Genomic DNA, 19,474 nt, shown 5'->3' on the forward strand with positions numbered 1-19,474 from the left:
TAAAATCCAATTGCCAACTATTCCTTCTTAGCCATGTTTTCCTTCTTACCTTTATGTTACTGATTTATTGCAGAGATCAACAAACTATGGCCAGTAGACTGGATATAAAAAAATTTTATCGAAATAACAGCTGTGCCCATTTATTTGTGCGTTGCCCATAGCTGTTTTCATGCCACAGTGGTAGCGGTAGTGGTTGCAGCAGAGACTGTATGGTCTTCATAGATTAAAATATTTATCATCTGGTCCTTCAGGAAGAAGATTTTGCCAACCCCTGATGGCTAGGAATGTTTGTTTCTTTGTATCTTGCTGTATCTCATGAGATCTTGGTGGGATTTGGTTTGTGACTAACACTTTCTACAGACATTATTGTTCTTTGTCAGAATTTCTGACATATGTGTCAGAAATAGATTTCTGTAAACGTTCCATGTGCTAATTTCAAATTGTTTTTAAACTGGTGTCAGAATCAGACGCTGTACATATAGTTCAGTAAAAAAGTAACTAATTGACTTAATCAAACCAAGTAAATATTTCCCTCTTGGATTCCAGGTTTAACTTACTTATGTCATTTTTAGGCCAGCCATTGCCAGCTGAAATGACACTTGCCCAACTTTTAACTCTCCTGTATGACCGAAAACTTCCTCAAGGTTACCGCTCAATAGATCTGACTGTTAAATTGGGATCTAGAGTTATCACAGACCCAAGTCTGTCAAAAACAGATTCTTTTAAAAGGTTACATCCTGAAAAAGGTATGTATATGATGATCCCTTACAGTCTGTGATCTGAGAAGTAGGGATTTCTGTAGCTCATGACTTCATTTACCTTTGTTTTTATTCTGTCAAGTTAATGAGGTCTTGTTCTTTATGACTGACTTGATTTGTAAACAAAATAAATTGCTATTGTTTTCACTGAAAATTAATCTTAATTTTTCTTAAAGCATCACTTTATGAGCACATATGCTTTGATTTATTATTTGCCTCTTGCATTCTTTTTTTTTTTTTTTTAAAGCATTTTTTTGGAGTTTATTTATTTGGAGAGCGAGAGAGCGAGTGAGCACCAGTGGGGTGGGGAGTGGGCAGAGAGGGAAAGAAAGAATCCCAAGCAGGCTCTGCCCTAACAACACGGAGCTTGAACCCACGAACCATGAGATCATGACCTACTGAGTCACCTAGGTGCCTCTAGCATTTTGCATTCTTTAGTAAATCTTAGAATATTGCCTTTGCTTAGTTTTCAGCAAGATCATTTGTTTTTATGTGGTTGGGTTTTTAGTATTTATACAATCTGATCATTTGTAAACATACTAATCTTTTGGTTTTCCTTTGTGAGTGATTCAGAGTTAACCAATATGGTATAACTTTTAGTTTTCATTATGGGAAGTCTGTTAGTATTCAGTTTTTCTTAATGGGATACTTCAGAACATGATGTACATATATTAGTATTTGCTTTGAATCTCTGCAAACTGACTTATTTTTACATAGAATATGTCTTATAATATGCCCTAAAGGACAGTACTTCTCAAACTTCAGTATGATTGATTATAAGTTACCTACAGAACATTGTTAAAATGCATATTCTTACTCAGTAGGTCCAGGGTGGGACCTGAAAGTCTATATTTCAAAAGCTTTTACTAGATGATGCCAATGTTCACTTTCCAGTGATCCTGCTTTGAGTAGCAGGACTATTAAGAGGCAGCGTCAGAAGTCATTTAAAGATTATTGTAGTATCCAGCCTTAAAGCTCTTTCTGAGTAACATACTGATGCTGTTTTGTTGAGTAGAGAGGTGACAATAATATCCTTGTACACGAAAAATTATTATAAAAACAGACCTTTTTTTACCTGTTATTTGTAATTTACTTTCTAGATCATGGAGACTTACTTGGTAGCTGTCCAGAAGATGAGGCTCTCACTCCAAGTGATGAATGTATGGATGGAGTATTGGATGAATCTTTACTTGAAACCTGTCCCATCCAGTCACCATTACAAGTTTTTGCAGGAATGGGTGGACTGGCTCTTATTGCAGAACGACTACCGATGCTATATCCAGAAGTAATTCAACAAGTAAGATAAATTCCTAACTGAATATATAATTCCATGGCAAAGCCCTTTGTTCTTTTTTTGCTTTTTAAAAATACTTACTTGTGTTAACTTTTGGGGAGTACCCTTTCCCTTACAGTCTTCGAGCATCCTATAAATCTTTCACAGGTCAGTCTGTACAGAGAGCTTTGTGAGAATTTGTTGGTACCGAAGAAATGCTGAAGACCAAGTACATTTGCCAGACTCATTACACTGCAGCATTTTCCTTGATTTTATGGTCATCATGCTGTAATATTTTTATTTCTGTGCTTCTTGAGGCTTGATATTAATTATAGATGTTACTGGAAATGGGAGAGTAAGGCAGTAGTGTATACTGCTACCCAAATACTGCTTAACTTTTTTCCTGTTTTAGGTACCATTTCCATTTCAGGCAGTTTTAAAAACATAACTGCTTTAACCTCTTTACTGTTAATGTTGCTGTTACTGATGAGCTTATTGATGTGCTTTCGGTGCTCCTCTGTTAATAAGGGGGGTGTGGCACATAGAAAGTTGTAAATACAAAGCACTGGATATTTACTGAATGAAGTAGGGGAATTATTCTCTAATTTCATGTACTAAGTATATATATTAGTTTCCTGGAGCTGCTGTAACAAAGTACCATCAGCTGGATGGCCTAAAACAACCGAAATTTATTCTTTGACGTTGTAAGAAGCTGTAAGTCTGAAACTAAGTTGTCCCCAGACCCATGGTCCCTGTGCAGGCTCTGGGGAAGAACCATCCTTGTCTCTTCTTAGGCTCTGCTGCTTGCTGGCCCTTGGGATTTGTTGGCTTGTGGCTGCATTACTTCAATTTCTGCCTACATTTTCACTTGGCCATCTTTCTTGTGTCAATCTGTGTGTCTCTGTGTCTCTGTCTCCTCATAAGGACAGTTGTCATTGATTTAGGGTCCACTCTGATCCAGTATGATGTCATCTTAACTTGATTGCATTTGCAAAGACCCTAGTTCCATTCTGAGGTAGATTAACAAGCGAATGAGTAAATAGGTGGAGAAGATGGGAACGTTTTTACTCACAGTTCTGGCTGACTAATAAATGTAGAAGGAATGATCGAAATCCACCATTTAGCAACCACTATAGTAATTATTATTTCAGGCAAGAATTTTAAAAATGCTGATTGTTCGAAGTTTGGTGAGAAAGAAACAAGATATTTATATAGCCTCAAAGACTCTGTCTACATACTCTTGACTAATTACAAAAGATAAAATAGTAACTTTATTTATAAATAAATGTATGTATGTATGTATCTAACTTTAAAGTAAAGATATTTGGCAGATCCCACCATACTCATGACATCGTTTAATTCCTGATTTTTGGAAACTTTGTAAAAACAGGCCCCATTATTGATCCTTTTATTCCTATATTTTATTTCTGTATTTTATAGAGATCATTTAAAGTCAGGTCTTTAATTTGAACCTGATATTGAAACACACAAATGGCCAGACAAAAAATTTCTTTTTTCTTTAGGTAAGTGCTCCAGTTGTAACTTCTACCACTCAGGAAAAACCAAAAGATAGCGATCAGTTCGAATGGGTGACCATTGAACAATCAGGGGAATTAGTTTATGAAGCACCAGAAACCATTGCAGCTGAACCTCCACCTATCAAGTCAGCAGTACAGACCATGTCTCCCATACCTGCCCATTCTTTGGCCGCTTTTGGATTATTTCTTCGTCTTCCGGGCTATGCTGAAGTGCTACTGAAAGAGAGAAAACATGCCCAGTGCCTTCTTCGACTGGTATTGGGAGTGACAGATGATGGAGAAGGAAGTAAGTGTTTAGAATTATTAATGAATTCTAGAGTGCATAAAAGTTACTCAGATCAGTGCCTGCTACTAGATTTATTGTCGGTAGTTTCATTCTAATGATACACATAGTAAGTCCTAAAGAGTCTTTATTTTCATTTCTTCATTCATTCAAAACGTATTCACTGTTTACAAACTGCTGGGCATCATTGGAAGCATTTAAAGATGAAGCAGATATTTAGACCCTGTCCTCACGTAGCTAATGTTCTCCTGTTTTCCAGTAATAGCAACAAGCAGTATATGTAAGTGTAGACTTAAGTTACAGATGCCTTGCAAGCACAGTCTTGTGAAGGCTCACAGGTATGAGACTGTTTCCTTACTACCCAGCTATGTGAAAAAGTGGTATGTTAGTTTTTAGTAGGGTGTTGAAGGATAACATCTATTTAGGCTGAAATGAGCTAGAAAGATGATTTGAGCAGTGTTTGTGTGCCCAGATCATATGAGAGACGATAAGTTGGCTGATGAAAATTTACATAAGAAACAACACTGAGTGCTCATTTTAAAAGCTATTATTATTGATAACAGATCATGGAAAGTCTTAGTAAGAACTTCAGGTTTTAGGGCGCCTGGGTGGCTCAGTTGGTTAAGTGTCCTACTTCAGCTCAGATCATGATCTTGGAGTTAATGGATTCAAGCCCTGCATCAGGCTCTGTTCTGACAGCTCAGAGCTGGGAGCCTGCTTTGGATTTTGTATCTCCTCCCTCTCTGTCTGCCCCTTGCCCACTCACAGTCTGTCTCTCTCTCTCTCTCTCTCTCTCTCTCTCTCTCTCTCTCTCTCTGTGTCAAACAAATATAAAAAAAAATTTTTTTTTAAACCTCAGATTTTATTCTAAATAGTAATGAAGATTTATTAAAATATATGAACCAAGTTATGATGATCTTTTTTAAGAAAGTGAATCTGGAAGCAATATTTAGACTAAAGTGAAAAGAATGTGGAAAATGACATTACATGACAATAATCTTGTAATATAATATTACAAAATAATAATAGAAAGCTATGGTGATTGTTTCCATTGGGCCGACAGTTTTATTTAATATAAGGAAACATTAAAGAAAAGTCATAATGTAGGATAGCCTAGCAAGTAGATTTTCTATTGGTTTACCTGTGATTCTTCAGTTAATGACCATTCCATTTGGAAATTAATAATTGTTCTTTATTTAAAAACTTTCTTTTGATGTATTGTTTTTGAGAGAGAGACAGAGTGCAAGTAGGGGACGGGCAGAGAGAGAGGGAGAGAGGACTCTGAAGCAGGCTCCAGGCTCTGAGCTGTCAGCACAGAGCCGGAGCAGGGCTGGAACTCCTGATCTGTGAGATCATGATCTGAGGCGAAGTCAGCTGCTTAACCGACTGAGCCACCCAGGTGCCCCTAATTGTTCTTTATTTTAAAATCATATGGTTTTGCAGAATGGCCAAAATGAACAAATCAGGAGACTATAGATGCTGGAGAGCATGTGGAGAAACGGGAACCCTCTTGCACTGTTGGTGGAAATGCAAACCGGTGCAGCCACTCTGGAAAACAGTGTGGAGGTTCCTCAGAAAATTAAAAATAGACCTACCCTATGACCCAGCAATAGCACTGCTAGGAATTTACCCAAGGGATACAGGAGTACTGATGCATAGGGGCACTTGTACTCCAATGTTTATAGCAGCACTCTCAACAATAGCCCAATTATGGAAAGAGCCTAAATGTCCATCAACTGATGAATGGATAAAGAAGTTGTGGTTTATGTACACAATGGAATACTACATGGCAATGAGAAAGAATGAAATATGGCCCTTTGTAGCAACGTGGATGGAACTGGAGAGTGTGATGCTAAGTGAAATAAGCCATACAGAGAAAGACAGATACCATATGGTTTCACTCTTATGTGGATCCTGAGAAACTTAACAGGAACCCATGGGGGAGGGGAAGGAAAAAAAAAAAAAAAAGAGGTTAGAGTGGGAGAGAGCCAAAGCATAAGAGACTGTTAAAAACTGAGAACAAACTGAGGGTTGATGGGGGGTGGGAGGGAGGGGAGGGTGGGTGATGGGTATTGAGGAGGGCACCTTTTGGGATGAACACTGGGTGTTGTATAGAAACCAATGACAATTTCATATATTGAAAAAATTAAATAAAATAAAATCATATGGTTTTGATTGGAGGTGAATTCTGTTACATACCACTTAGAATATTAAATCCTCACCACAAAGTATATTTAATAAAAACGTATGAATTTCAAACTATTGAATATTAAAAGTACATACTTTACCAAATAAAGCACCTACTTCTCTATGTATTTTCATATTTGATGGACTTCTTCAAAAATGGTGATATTATTGGGGCATCTGGGTGGCTCAGTTAGTGAAGTGTCTGATTCTTGATTTTGGCTCAGGTCATGATCTCACAGCCTATGGGTTCGAGCTCTGTGTCAGGCTCTGCTGACAGTGCAGATCCTGCTTGGGATCTTCTCTGTCTCCCCCCATTCTGTCTAAATGAATGAATGAATGAATGAATGAATCTTTGAAAATGGTGATATTGTTTTAAATAGTTTTGTAATAACATATTAAATTACAGCTTCTACATACTGTGTAGTCCTACCTGTTTAGTTTCATATATAAATTGTACATACCTATTTCAGTAGATCAGGAATTTTTAATTATTTGAACTGATTTTTTTTTTTAATGTTTATTTCTTTGAGAGGGAGGGCACGCATACATGCGCACCTACGGACGAGTGGGGGAGGGGCAGAGAGGGGGACAGAGGATCCAAAGTGGGCTCTATACTGACAGGAGCAAGCCTGATGGGGGGCTCAAACTCACAACACCGTGAGATCCTGAACTGAGCTGAAGTCAGATGCTTAGTGACTGAGTCACCCAGGTGCCCCTATTTGATCTGATTTTTTAATTTAAGAGAGGTAAGAACCATTGTATTTGGGTAGTCAATTACAACATGGTAGGTGTACCCCTAAACAGAAAATTACCTTTACTCCATTTCAGACTTGTTTTTTCGTGAACATACATACATACTTTTTAAAAAGTATAATTTTGATACCCATTTGTGAAGTGGTTCTCTTCCACCATTCATATGTGGTTTTTGTTTTCTTTTGGTTTCTTTTTTTTTTTTTTTTTTTGGCATTTAACATTCTAGCTAGACATAGTAGAAAACTATATTATGTACACACCAAATAAAATAGTTTTGCTCTTTCATTATCTATTCATGGTTAAAACTACTCCCAGGGCAATCAGGTTGCTTTTATACTGTTGTAAGGAACTTCTAATGCTTCTATTTTAGTTGTTAGGTTTTAGTTCTGACTTATAATAGTCTTGACATAGTCAATAATGATTAATTATTCTATGAATATATTTCAGCTTTTATTTACATTCATGATATCTTAAAGAGTTTTTCTAGACACTTACTAAATTTTAAGATACTCTCTGGTCTTTGGATTGCTTTTTAATAAATTTAATGACATAATTTTCTGTTACACTGTCACTATTAATTTGTGACCCTGAATATTGTTCCTTATTGTGTTCTTAAATATTTTTAATTTCGAGTTCTCTTTTTTTAATATAGGTCATATTCTGCAATCTCCATCAGCCAATGTGCTTCCAACTCTTCCTTTCCATGTCCTTCGTAGCTTGTTTAGCACCACACCCTTGACCACTGATGATGGTGTGCTTCTGAGGCGGATGGCATTGGAAATTGGAGCACTACACCTCATCCTTGTCTGCCTCTCTGCCCTGAGCCACCATGCCCCGCGAGTTCCAAACTCTAGTCTCAATCAAGCAGAGGTAGGTTGACTTTTACTTACCTCGATTGTGAGAAAGTTAAGTTAAATTCATGGAGTACAGAATAGGGTTTTTTCTGTAATAATAGTTCAGAGACTCATGTACATCTTTTTTGGTTCCTAAACAATATTTGAAAGAGAAACTATGAACTAAGTGTTTTCTTCTTTATTGGGTGCTTTGAGGAACCATAGGTTAACCTAACTGCTTAAAAAACAAAGATTTTAAAGCTTAAGGAAGCTTTCCCATTTACCAGCATATGCTGAATTTATACTGTGATCTCTTTTCCTTTTCTTTCTCAAACTTTAGAATCATACTATTGAATTGGTGCCTCTAGCTAAAGAGTAAAACAAGGGAAAAAGAAAGAAGAAAGAAAACCACCTGATTATTTCAAGATGATTTGATTATGTTTTTAGAAGATTCTAAAATAATTAATGCTATAAGTAAATTTAATTAGGATACAGTATCCAGGTTCAGTATTTAAAAATAAGTTACTTTTGTATACCAGCAAGAAGCATATGATACACTTTTTCAATCTATTTTTTAGAATAGCATCAAAAAGAGAAAGTATCTGTGAATGAATCTGAAAAAATATGTGCAAGACATTTACACTCATACATGAACTTTTTAAAAGAAACACTAGACTTTAATAAAATGAGGTCTGTGCCCCTGTTTATTTCCATGGGCACAGAAAATATAACAGTTCAATGATACTTTTTTTTTTTTTTTTTTTTTTTTTTTGAGAGAGAGTGCAAGCAGGGGAGGGACAGAGAGAAGGAGAGCAGAATCCCAAGCAGGCTCTACGCCACCAGTGCAGAGCCCGATGCGGGGCTAGAACTCATGTACTGTGAGATCATGACCTGAGTGAGATCCAGAGTCAGATGTATAACTGACTGTGCCCCAGTATTATTTCCTATCAAATTGATCGTTGTGTTTGATGGCATCCCAGATTTAATTTGGAGGAATATGACAAGCCAATTCTAACATTTTTGGGGGAAAGGCAGAGGCTAAAAAATAGCCAAGGCAGTTTCAAAGAAGAACATATTTATTAGGCTTATGCTATCATGTATCAAAATTTGTTATTAGTCTGTGGTATTAGTACAAGGATAGATAGAAGCCCAGCAAACAATAGACTTAAATCCCTGTATGTAGGATGACCTGAAATGAAAATAGTTACTGCACAACATGATGGGGTAAATACGATCTTATCAATAAATGATGGTGGGGTCAGTTAAATATTCTTGTGGAACAAAAATGAAACTTTAAACCCTAATGAACTCTATATGCAAAAATTAATTATGACTGGATGATAGATATAAATGTATGTAACACATACAAAATATAATAGGACCCTTTTATGGAAAAAATATGCTCATACCTTTATGATCTTAAGAGTACACAAAGATTTCTGGGGCGCCTGGGTGGCTCAGTCGGTTGAGCATCCAACTTTGGCTCAGGTCATGATCTCGCAGTTTGTGAGTTCAGGCCCGGCGTCAGGCTCTGTGCTGACATCTCACAGCCTGCAGCCTGCTTCAAATTTTGTGTCTCCCTCTCTCTCTGCCCCTCCCTTGCTCATACTCTGCCTCTCTCTGTCTCTCAAAAATAAATACATGTTAAAAAAAAATTTTTTTTTAAGATTTCTTAAAAACGATTTTTAAAAAGCACTAACCCATAAGGGGAAAAACATTGGAAAAAAGCAATTATGTTAAAATTAAGAACTATTTTTCATCAGAAACACTATTAAGATAGTGAAAACAGAAGTCATAGAATGGGAGACTATATTTGGGTGTATCTGATAAAGAACTTGTATTCAGAATATTTGGACAGCTTCAAGAATTACAAAAGGAAAAGGCAGAAAACCTCATGGGAAAATAGAGGAAAGACTAGAATGAGCACTTCATAAGAGGGGGTATCTAAATATCCAATAAATGGAGAAAGGTGATCTGTTTCTTTATCAGAAAAGTACAAATGACTGGAATGGATACAATAATGTGGAGACAGTAAAAGATAAGCAAATTGTAGTCTACTATATAATGGGATACTATTAGGTGATGAAAGTAAACAGCTACAGCCAACTACACGTAACAGCAGTGATGAATTTCACAAGCGCGACTAAAGTGCCACACAAAGTGGAATTTATACAGCATCATTCCATTTATAGAATGTTCATAAATTAGACAAAATGAAACTAGAGTGACTATAGTTTCATGCTTAGGTGGTAAAATTATAAAGAAAGGTAAGGAGTATAAAAATTGGGATTATAATTAACTTTGTGGAGGAATTGAAGGTTTCACAAATAGGAGATAGAATAGGGGCAATTTGTTATGTGCAGTGATGTAATTCTTGGCCTGCCTGGTTAAATAAGTTTTTGGAGTTCATTAAACTTGACTTTTTTTTTTTCATGCATATGTTATTATTTATATTACAAATTTTAAAAAATAAATGTTTATCAATAATGTTAATTCTACAGGTACTTTTATATGGTGATGAAATTGTGATTTATTTTAAGTTTATCTTATAAAACATGAAAGATGACATTTGCAGTCATAGATCCATAAAACTGTTTTACAGATCTGTTTTTGGAAAGTATCATTGTATATAATATTCTTCTTTAGAATATCCTCATTAAAAGAAATGTAAAGCATTGGTATTATTTTTAAATTACCCTTGAAACCAATACTTGCAAATGTTTTGAGGGTACATTGTGTATTATATTTAATGAAAATTGTTTAAAAAGAGGATTCTTCTTATATAATTAATTTTACATTGCACAAAAATAATAATGAAGAATTGACCTTCACAGAGTTTGAGGTTATGTTAATAAAACCAGTGGTTCTAAGTCATTTTTTCTCTCTCTACCATTCACTTTTTTAGTATGTCCCCTATTCCCAAAAGATTTTGTCTACACATCACATTCTCAGTAAGAAAGAAATTGAAAATTGTTCCTTCTAGGAGTATGAGGAATCTTACTGTGATTAAAGACATATGACACAGTTAAAGAATTAAAGATATGCTTTAACTAGATTCATCCTAAGGGAGCTGGCTCATGTACCTATTCCTTTCACTGTTTTCTCTATCTAATTTTGTGTCATTGACTATAAGTCTTTACCCCCTCTTTTACTGATATTTTAAATTTTTTATATGTTTTTGTTTAAAAGATTTTTTTAATATTTATTAAATATTAATGCACGAGCAGGGGAGGGTCAGAGGGAGAAGGAGACACAGAACCCAAAGCAGGCTCCAGGCTCTGAGCTGTCAGCACAGAGCCCGATGTGGGGCTCAAACTCACAAACCATGAGATTGTGACCTGAGCCAAAGTCGGACGCTTAACTGACTGAATCACGCAGGTGCCCCTTTATTTATGTATTCTTAAGTATAAGCATTTTCCCCCTTCCCTTAACACCTGGCAGCTACCATGTGTTCCATCTCTCTGTATTTACCTATTCTGGGTATTTCATATGAATAAAATTGTACCGTATGTTACCTTTTGTGTCTGTCATCTTTGACATAGCATGTTTTTGACGTTCATTTACAAAGTAGCGTATATCAGTACTTCATTACATGTTATGGCTGAATAATTTTAATGTATGTATATATCACAGTTGTTAATGCATTCATGGTGGGCATTTGTGCTGTTTTGGCTTTTTGGCTATCATGAATAGTCTTGCTATGAAAACACATGGACCTGTATTTGAGTGCCAGTTTTTATTTCTTTGGTTATATACCTAGGAATGAAAGTGCTGGGTCACATAATTAATCCTTTGTTTACTTTTTTGAGGAGACTTCAGCTGTTCTCTTATAGCAGCTAAATTATTTATGTTGATACTTATAAATATTTGTGAGGATAAATAAAATCAAATAGTAAGAAATTTTCATTTTTTGTTACAAGCCACAGGTATCGAGCTCTCATAACCCTACATCAACAGAAGAACAACAGCTGTATTGGGCAAAAGGGACTGGCTTTGGAACAGGTTCTACGGCTTCTGGATGGGATGTTGAACAAGCCTTAACTAAACAGAGGCTGGAAGAGGAACATGTTACCTGTCTTCTGCAGGTATATTTACAAAGTTGATATTGTCGGTGATAATAGTTACATTTTTTTTTATATTTGTGTTGATTTTTAAGTATTGATGACTATCCAACTCATCCTCAGCTACTGTTATAAAATATATTATGCTCCTTGCTCTTAGTACATTTAAATAATGTTAATGTTTAAATAATGTTAAAACCCCTGGACAAAGATTATTTATTCTTCCCTCTTTGTAACTCTAAATTTCTTCCATCTCAATTAGCTTTTTCACTGAGAGGAAAGTGACAGGGACGAAATTATCCAATAACTGGAAAATATACCATATCTACCTTCTTCCAGTCACCTTCTCTTCTAAAATGCTGTATCTGGACTCTCTTTTTTAAATATATATATTTAAATGTTTGTTTATTTATTTATTTATTCTTTTATTCGTTCCTCACATTGTTTTAGGACTCTTCTAGAATCAGGCAAGTTGTACTAGTATGGAAAATCCCACAGCACCAATGGGAAGGGCAGGTGCTTAAATAATAGCTATAGTCCCTGCATCAACTAATTGACTAAAATGGGCCACGTTTTTGAGCATTATTTTCTATAATTCTAGAATGATAGGCTCATTCTAGTACAAAATTCTAAGATCACTGTCAAACTGTACACGGAATCTATTCAGTAATATAAATAATACCAGAATTGTTGCTCATTTTTTTAAGTTTGTCTTGTTAGGTGGATTTTTTTCTGTATGTCTAGCTATATACAATGTAACATTGAGCAGAACACACCCTTCTCTTTTGAAAAATCTGAGGGAAACAAGTCTTGTTTTTGAAACAAAGACGTTGACTGACTTGAAAATATAAACTTTTGGTACTTAGACTGAATATCTAACCAAATGCGGGCTTTTAAAGTATGTGAAGCTAAAATCCAATTTAAACCCTCTAATTTTTATTTTTAGGTTCTTGCAAGTTACATAAATCCCGTGAGTGGAGCAGTAAATGGGGAAGCTCAGTCATCTCATGAGAGTAGAGTACAGAACAGTAACGCCCTTCCTTCTGTACTTCTGGAGCTTCTCAGTCAGTCTTGTCTCATCCCAGCTATGTCATCTTATCTACGAAATGATTCAGGTAAGTCACATTGTCATTAGTCCTTTGTTTACTTTATTATCTATTAAAATAATGAGGTTCCGGTGGAGTATTTGGTATTATCCTTCCCCAATATCTGTAGGCATGAGATTAACGGATTTATTTCTTAAAAATTATTGTGGAAACACTTAGTTTTTTTTGGAGATTCTAATTGGGGATTCTAATTGGGTTACCTGTGTTGTCATCTGTCCTGAAACACAAAATGAAAGTTTTCATTATCTCTTTGTTTTAACCTGTGAATGTACTTTTTTTTTTTTTTTACAAATAATGTATAACTGAAAATAATGGGCAAAGGCTAGTAGCTTCTTGATATTATTCTGAGCTAAATATTATATATTATATATAAATATGGTTGAACTTCTATGCATTTTAATAATTTTAATGTTTTTCTCAAACACTGTAAAATTTCGGATGATGGTAATTTCAAGACATGTATAAATTATTTTAGTCCCATAGGTACTTGATAATAAGACTACTAATTTCATAAATTCACTAATAGAAGTACTGTGGGTACTTACTTTGCCAGTGTGCAGCTGATCATTGAAACTAGTTTATTTCATAAGTAGTTATGAAAGTATCTTCTGAGAAACATATTCTTTTCCTAAATAATAATAGAAGGATGTGTTTTGTTTACAGATAGTGCCAAGAAAAACAAGTTAATTAACATCGCTTCCCTTTCACCAGGAACTTTTAGTATCTGTTCTTCTTATCTATGCCTTTCTTTAATCATATTGTTATGAAAATAGACATTTACACATATACTTAGATTATTAAGGAAGAATAGGTGAGGAAAATGATGGGAATAAATCTTTTTAATGCACAGATGGAGATGGAAAAGCTACTTGTATTTGTAAAGGGGTAACTGCCCCTATTTTCTACCACTATGGAGATTATTGGGCTTCTAAACACAGTTTTCTAATCTGCCTTAAACTTCATAATAATATTGAGATGATACATTATTTAGATTGAGTTTTCTTTTACATTGACATGTTTGATACATTAAATTGGTCTTTTTTAAAAAGTAGGTATCAGGTACACAGTGTATTTTTTTGATTAAGTAAAATATTTAGAGGTATAAACACTTAACTATTTTAGATATTGGTGCTGAAATTTAACATTGGGTTGTGTAGAGAAATTGAGTGGAGTGGGATAAGGTTTTTCTTTATCTCTTTCCACATTATTAAAATATTATTTAATTAGTCCTTTCACTTTTAAAATGTATATCCTCTCAAAAATTTTAAAATTTATCTTGTTCTATAGTTCAGTCTTTGTATAATACTGAGCTTTTATGTTTATGGATCAGGGTCAAAAAGGAAATCCAGTATTATCTACTTTTACTGTTTAAAGTAATGTATTCATGTAAGGTGCACTTTCTGGTAAGTATTTATGTTAATAAATAAACCGTGATTTTGTTAACCATATGCCATTACGGAGACTTAGATGCTGTATCTTGGAACTATTTTAGAAGTTTAATGTGACAGATCAGAATTTGACCTTTCCTTTATGACTTTTTCCCTATAAAATCATTTTGTTTTAGCCCTAGTTTTAGAATTATGTGCTCGAACCTGGTACCTTGTCCATTGGTATAACTGGAATTGGTACATTTATATTTGGATGTGGTAACAAAAATGATTTTGGAATAATACTTTAAGATCAATTAATTGCTGTAAAGTGACTTAGTTAAGTAGATCAGATAATTTGGTAATACACCTTTTAAACGATGTTTTAAATGATCAGAGAAAATTACTGTCACGTTTGGAATATATTCTGATCTTTAGATTGTGAGAAAAGTATGCTCATTTAGAATATTCTAAATATGAATTGATTTTCAGGAAAAAATACTTTAGTATTATATCCGTAAATATGTTATTTATATAATCATTAATTTTGCTTAAAATGTTAGTTTTTAAGTAGCATTTTAAAATCTGAACAGATTACCTAGTCCAATTTCCAGTTTTGTCACTTGCCTATAGAATATTATTTTTGGTGGGATGCCTGGGTGGCTCAGTCAGTGAAGCAACAGACTCTTAATTTTGGCTCAGGCTGTGATCTCACGGTTCATGAGCTCAAGCCAGTTAGGCTCTGTGCTGACAGCATGGGCCCTGCTTAGGATTCTCTCTCCCTCTCTCTGCTCCTCCCCTGCTCACACACTCTTGCTCTCTCAAAAATAAATAAATAAACTTAAAAAAAAAAAAAAAAAAAGAATATTGGCAAGTTTGGGTGGTGGGATAGGGTAAAAAACCATTCCAAGCTTTGCTTTGTCTTTCATAATACTGACATTTTTTACAGAGTACAGGCCATTTGTTGGTGTTTGTTGGAGAGGTGCTAATAATTTCATTTGAGACATTATATTCAAGGGATGGTTTGCTTGCATCGCTAGCAGATAATATACAAAAACACAAGCAAGCATAATGAAATAGGCTGTCTTGAGAACTCTGGTAAAGTAGTACACATTTCCTTTCTGTTACATGTTGGGAAACAATCGGCGAGCAAGACAAGACATACAGCAGTTCATGCCCTACTTTCATTGGCCTGCCATTAAGTATTGAATGTGGTTTCTTACCCCTTTACAACCTCGTTTTTGTCCTTCTTTTCTGACTCCTAATGTATAAGTTAGATAATTTGAAATCTCTGAACTTTTCTTCTTAATGACTATTAAAGAGTGCTATGAGGGGCGCCTGGGTGGCGCAGTCGGTTAAGCGTCCGACTTCAGCCAGGTCACGATCTCGCGCTCCGTGAGTTCGAGCCCTGCGTCGGGCTCTGGGCTGATGGCTCAGAGCCTGGAGCCTGTTTCCAATTCTGTGTCTCCCTCTCTCTCTGCCCCTCCCCCGTTCATGCTCTGTCTCTCTCTGTCCCAAAAATAAATAAATTTTCAAAAAAATTAAAAAAAAAAAAAAAAAAAAAAGAGTGCTATGAATACCAGAGTCCACTTGTGTCTTTTAATAATGCCTTAAAGTTCTCATATTAGAAGGCTTGTTATGTAGCAGGTTATTTGTAAGTCTGTTTTATTTTGGTGGAAGTTTAAAAATTGGCCAAAAATTTTAAGTGAATAACAATATGCTAGCCATACTGATAAACAGAAATTGCACATAATAATTGATCTTCACTTTAGCTGTGAACATCTTTGCATCACAGGTGAAAAGAGAGTACTGTCCGTTGTAAAATCATTACCAGCATAAAGAGTGCATACTGATTCCTTGGAGAAAAGGACACCCTTTTTTCCGTTACTGACCTTCTAACAGTTGTGTAACTGAGACACTGATCCCATTCTCCAGAGATAGGTACTGATTATGTTTAGTCATTACATCTGTTATATTTACAATAAGTGATTCTCAAACAACACTTTAACTTGTAGCATAATATGGCTTTGTATTATTTATCCAGTGTGTTATTTTTATATTGATTTGTAAAATTTAAAAATTACTGGATACGCTTATGAATGTGTATGTTTAGTGTTTTATTTGTTTTTGAGAGAGAGCGAGCAAGCACGCGCACACGTGTGTATGCAAGCAGGGGGGTGGGTGGAGAGAGACACGGGGAGGGAGAGGGAGAGGGAGACAGAGAATCCAAAGCAGGCTCCAGGCTCTGAGCCGGCAGTGCAGAGCCTGATGCAGGGCTCGAACTCATGAACCATGAGATTGTTACCTGAGCTGAGGTCAGACGCTTAACCGAGTGAGCCACCTAGGCTCCCCCCAGGAGGAATTTTTAGTAACCTAATAGTAGTTTTGTTACTATACACTTTTCATATATTGGTCTTTATCTGTTGGCCTGAAAATGGGTGGGGCACAAAAAGTAGAAGCCTGTTTATAAGTGAAAGAATGGCAAAATTTTTGAAGTGTCTGTTTTGGTGATCAGATTTCTCAGATATTATGGGATGGTTTCAGTTATTTAAAATAGATATGTATATTGGGGCTCCTGGGTGGCGCAGTCGGTTAAGCGTCCGACTTCAGCCAGGTCACGATCTCACGGTCCGTGAGTTCGAGCCCCACATCGGGCTCTGGGCTGATGACTCAGAGCCTGGAGCCTGTTTCCGATTCTGTGTCTCCCTCTCTCTCTGCCCCTCCCCCGTTCATGCTCTGTCTGTCTCTGTCCCAAAAATAAATAAACATTGAAAAAAAAATTTTTTTTAAATAAAATAAAATAGATATGTATATTTGAAGCTTAAATAATAGTTCTTTTTATGCTAATAAAATAAAGAAATATATTAGTGTTCTTACTTGCTTTTGTACATTAGATTAACCCAGTAATATACCTCTCTGTTGGCCAACTATATGTATCAAAACAGTATTGTGTATGTATTTTTAAATTTTTCTTGAAAGAATTTAATTCAGTAAGCTTAGTCTGTAATCAAGAGAGTTGCTGGAAAAATTATAAAACAGTAAATTTGAAGCCAGAGCTGAAGGTGGGTAATTGAAACAAATAAGTGAATTACATGCTTGAACTCAAGTATCAGTTTTCATAGGAATGGTAAAAACCATTAGAGAAAGTAGTTAGGTAGATAGGAAAATCCTTGTATAAAGAATGTGTTCATTTTAACTTTTCTTTGTCAACATTCTATTTGTTATAGCCATGTTATTTTGAAAGCTGCCTTGTAAACAAGGATCTTTTTTTTCCTCAAGCCACGGTTAACTATGCTCTTCAGTAAGCATGCAGTTACCCTACTGGCCACTAGATGGAGATCCTGTTTCATTGCTAGCAATATTTGGTTTAAAAAAAAAAAGTATGAATGTAGAATGTTCCTTTAGGGTACCTCACCCTCACCTCATCTTGATACCATTTTGGGAAATGACATTCTCCTATTTTCAGAAAACGTCACTGAGAATATTAACTTACTTGCCATTAATGTAATGGAACAATCAGGGATGCCTTGGTGGCTCAGTTGGTTATACATCTGACTCTTCACTTTAGCTCAGGTCATGATCCCAGGGTCATAGGGTGTAGCCCTACATCAGGCTCTGCACTGAGCGTTAAGCCTGCTTAAGATTCATATTCTCTCTCTGTCTCCCTCCCTCCCTCCCCCCTTTTCCTCCCCCCTCCCCCATCCCTTTCCCACTCATACTCTTTTTTCTCTTTCTGTAAAAAAAAAAAAAAAATCCTTTATCAGTATCATAAAATCTGTACCATTTTAGTGCTGGTTTCATAGCATGGAGGTAAATACAATTTCAGAAAGGGAAACTTGAGTTTTCCTGTTCATTCCCTGCTAATATACAGACTAGGAAGGGACAAATGAGAAAAATGAAATCCAGAGACATTTAGTCAGTTGCCCGGGTTTAACTCTTTAGCAGTAATATGGCTATTACCAAACTCAAAAATTTTCAAATCTGAAGGAAAGCCATAAGTGGATTTTTCAGTATGGAAAAGAGAAATGAATAAACATGATAGGTTAGAGGAAGGTAGAAATGAGAAAACAAGTACAGGACTTTCTTTTGGGAACATTATAAGGTACCAGTTTGGCTGTTTGTCTTAGCTAAGTGATGGTATATACTAGTATGAAAATTTTGTCATTTTCACAGCGTTGGTTTGCTGGTTCCATAACTACCTATAGTGGAACAAAATCCATTAGTGCAAGCTGTATTAAACCATCTGATTTTCCTCACACTGGAGTTACGTGTTTAGGTTCTTATCGTGTCTGATCTTTTGTTATATTTCTCAGAAAGTGAGGACTTAAGTTTAATCTCATGAGTATACTAGTTGAAATTAAAGTTAATTTTCTTGTATGGCAAATGTCTTAATTTAAATATGACCACATTTTTTAAAACCCAAAGTTATTACTATAAAGTTAATTCAAAGTAAATGTACAATTGGAAGTGTACCCATCTTTCCTTTTTTTTTTTTTTTCCTTTTTTCCCCTATCCATCTTTCTGGTCTTCAGGGCAGTAAATTCAGGAGGGCCTATTGTTTAAGAGCTTGAATATTACATTAGTGTTGTACCGAGAAAAGATAATAGTTTATCAATAGAAAGTAAGCAATTTTATCATTCGTAAAAAGTTACTTTGTTGATACAACTTGTCTGAGAACAAATAAGTAGAAATTATTGAGCCATTATGACACATAATACTTAACTTTATATCCTTACTTATAGTTTTCTTTGTAATAGTTTACTTGAAGCTTTTGAGTTGTGTTGTGTATGCCATTTCTTTGCACTCTGTTAATAAACAGTCTGTCAGAAAGGGGTAAAAATTTTAAGATACTTCTGCTAAGTAGAATTGCATGCCATTTGGTTTTTAATCCCAAACTGTTATAATATGGCCCTAGTTTTCTTGAAAATTAGCTGAGGAGTACAAAATAAAATCTGGAATGCTTGCCTATATTTAGTGTATCTATTTTCTACAAAAACAAGATACTTTCAGGACCTGTCTACCATTTCATTCTTTTTTTTTTCTTTTAATTTTTTCTAATGTTTGCTTATTTTTTGAGAGAAAGAGAGTGTATGCAAGCAGAGGAAGGGCAGAGAGAGAGGGAGACACAGAATCCGAAGCAGGCTCCAGGCTCTGAGCTGACAGCACAGAGCCCGACGCGGGGCTCGAACTCCCGAGCCGCAAGATCATGACCTGAGCCGAAGTCAGACACTTAACTGAGTGAGCCACGCAAGCACTCCTCTACCATTTCATTCTTGGTAAAAGAGTACAGAATGCCAAGATTGTGATCATGTTAT

General features: G+C 35.4%; 1 protein-coding gene across 13 annotated transcripts in view; it reads left to right on the top strand.

The window, feature by feature from the left end:
• The window catches only part of BIRC6 (baculoviral IAP repeat containing 6), a 225,633-nt gene that overhangs the window by 152,787 nt on the left and 53,372 nt on the right, over positions 1 to 19,474 (top strand). For all 13 annotated transcript variants that reach the window (XR_005797250.1, XM_040496471.1, XM_040496472.1 and 10 more), the window contains 6 exons: positions 573 to 746; positions 1,859 to 2,055; positions 3,555 to 3,855; positions 7,445 to 7,662; positions 11,546 to 11,710; positions 12,633 to 12,801. Coding sequence is in view for 12 of the 13 variants with exons in the window: in XM_040496471.1 (XP_040352405.1) it covers positions 573 to 746; positions 1,859 to 2,055; positions 3,555 to 3,855; positions 7,445 to 7,662; positions 11,546 to 11,710; positions 12,633 to 12,801 (1,224 nt within the window). In the remaining variant the exon portion in view is untranslated. The remainder of the gene's footprint in view (positions 1 to 572; positions 747 to 1,858; positions 2,056 to 3,554; positions 3,856 to 7,444; positions 7,663 to 11,545; positions 11,711 to 12,632; positions 12,802 to 19,474) is intronic.

This window comes from Herpailurus yagouaroundi, unplaced genomic scaffold (genome assembly GCF_014898765.1).
Source record: "Herpailurus yagouaroundi ecotype Mexico unplaced genomic scaffold, PumYag 188, whole genome shotgun sequence".
In the NCBI taxonomy this organism is placed as follows: domain Eukaryota; kingdom Metazoa; phylum Chordata; class Mammalia; order Carnivora; family Felidae; genus Herpailurus; species Herpailurus yagouaroundi.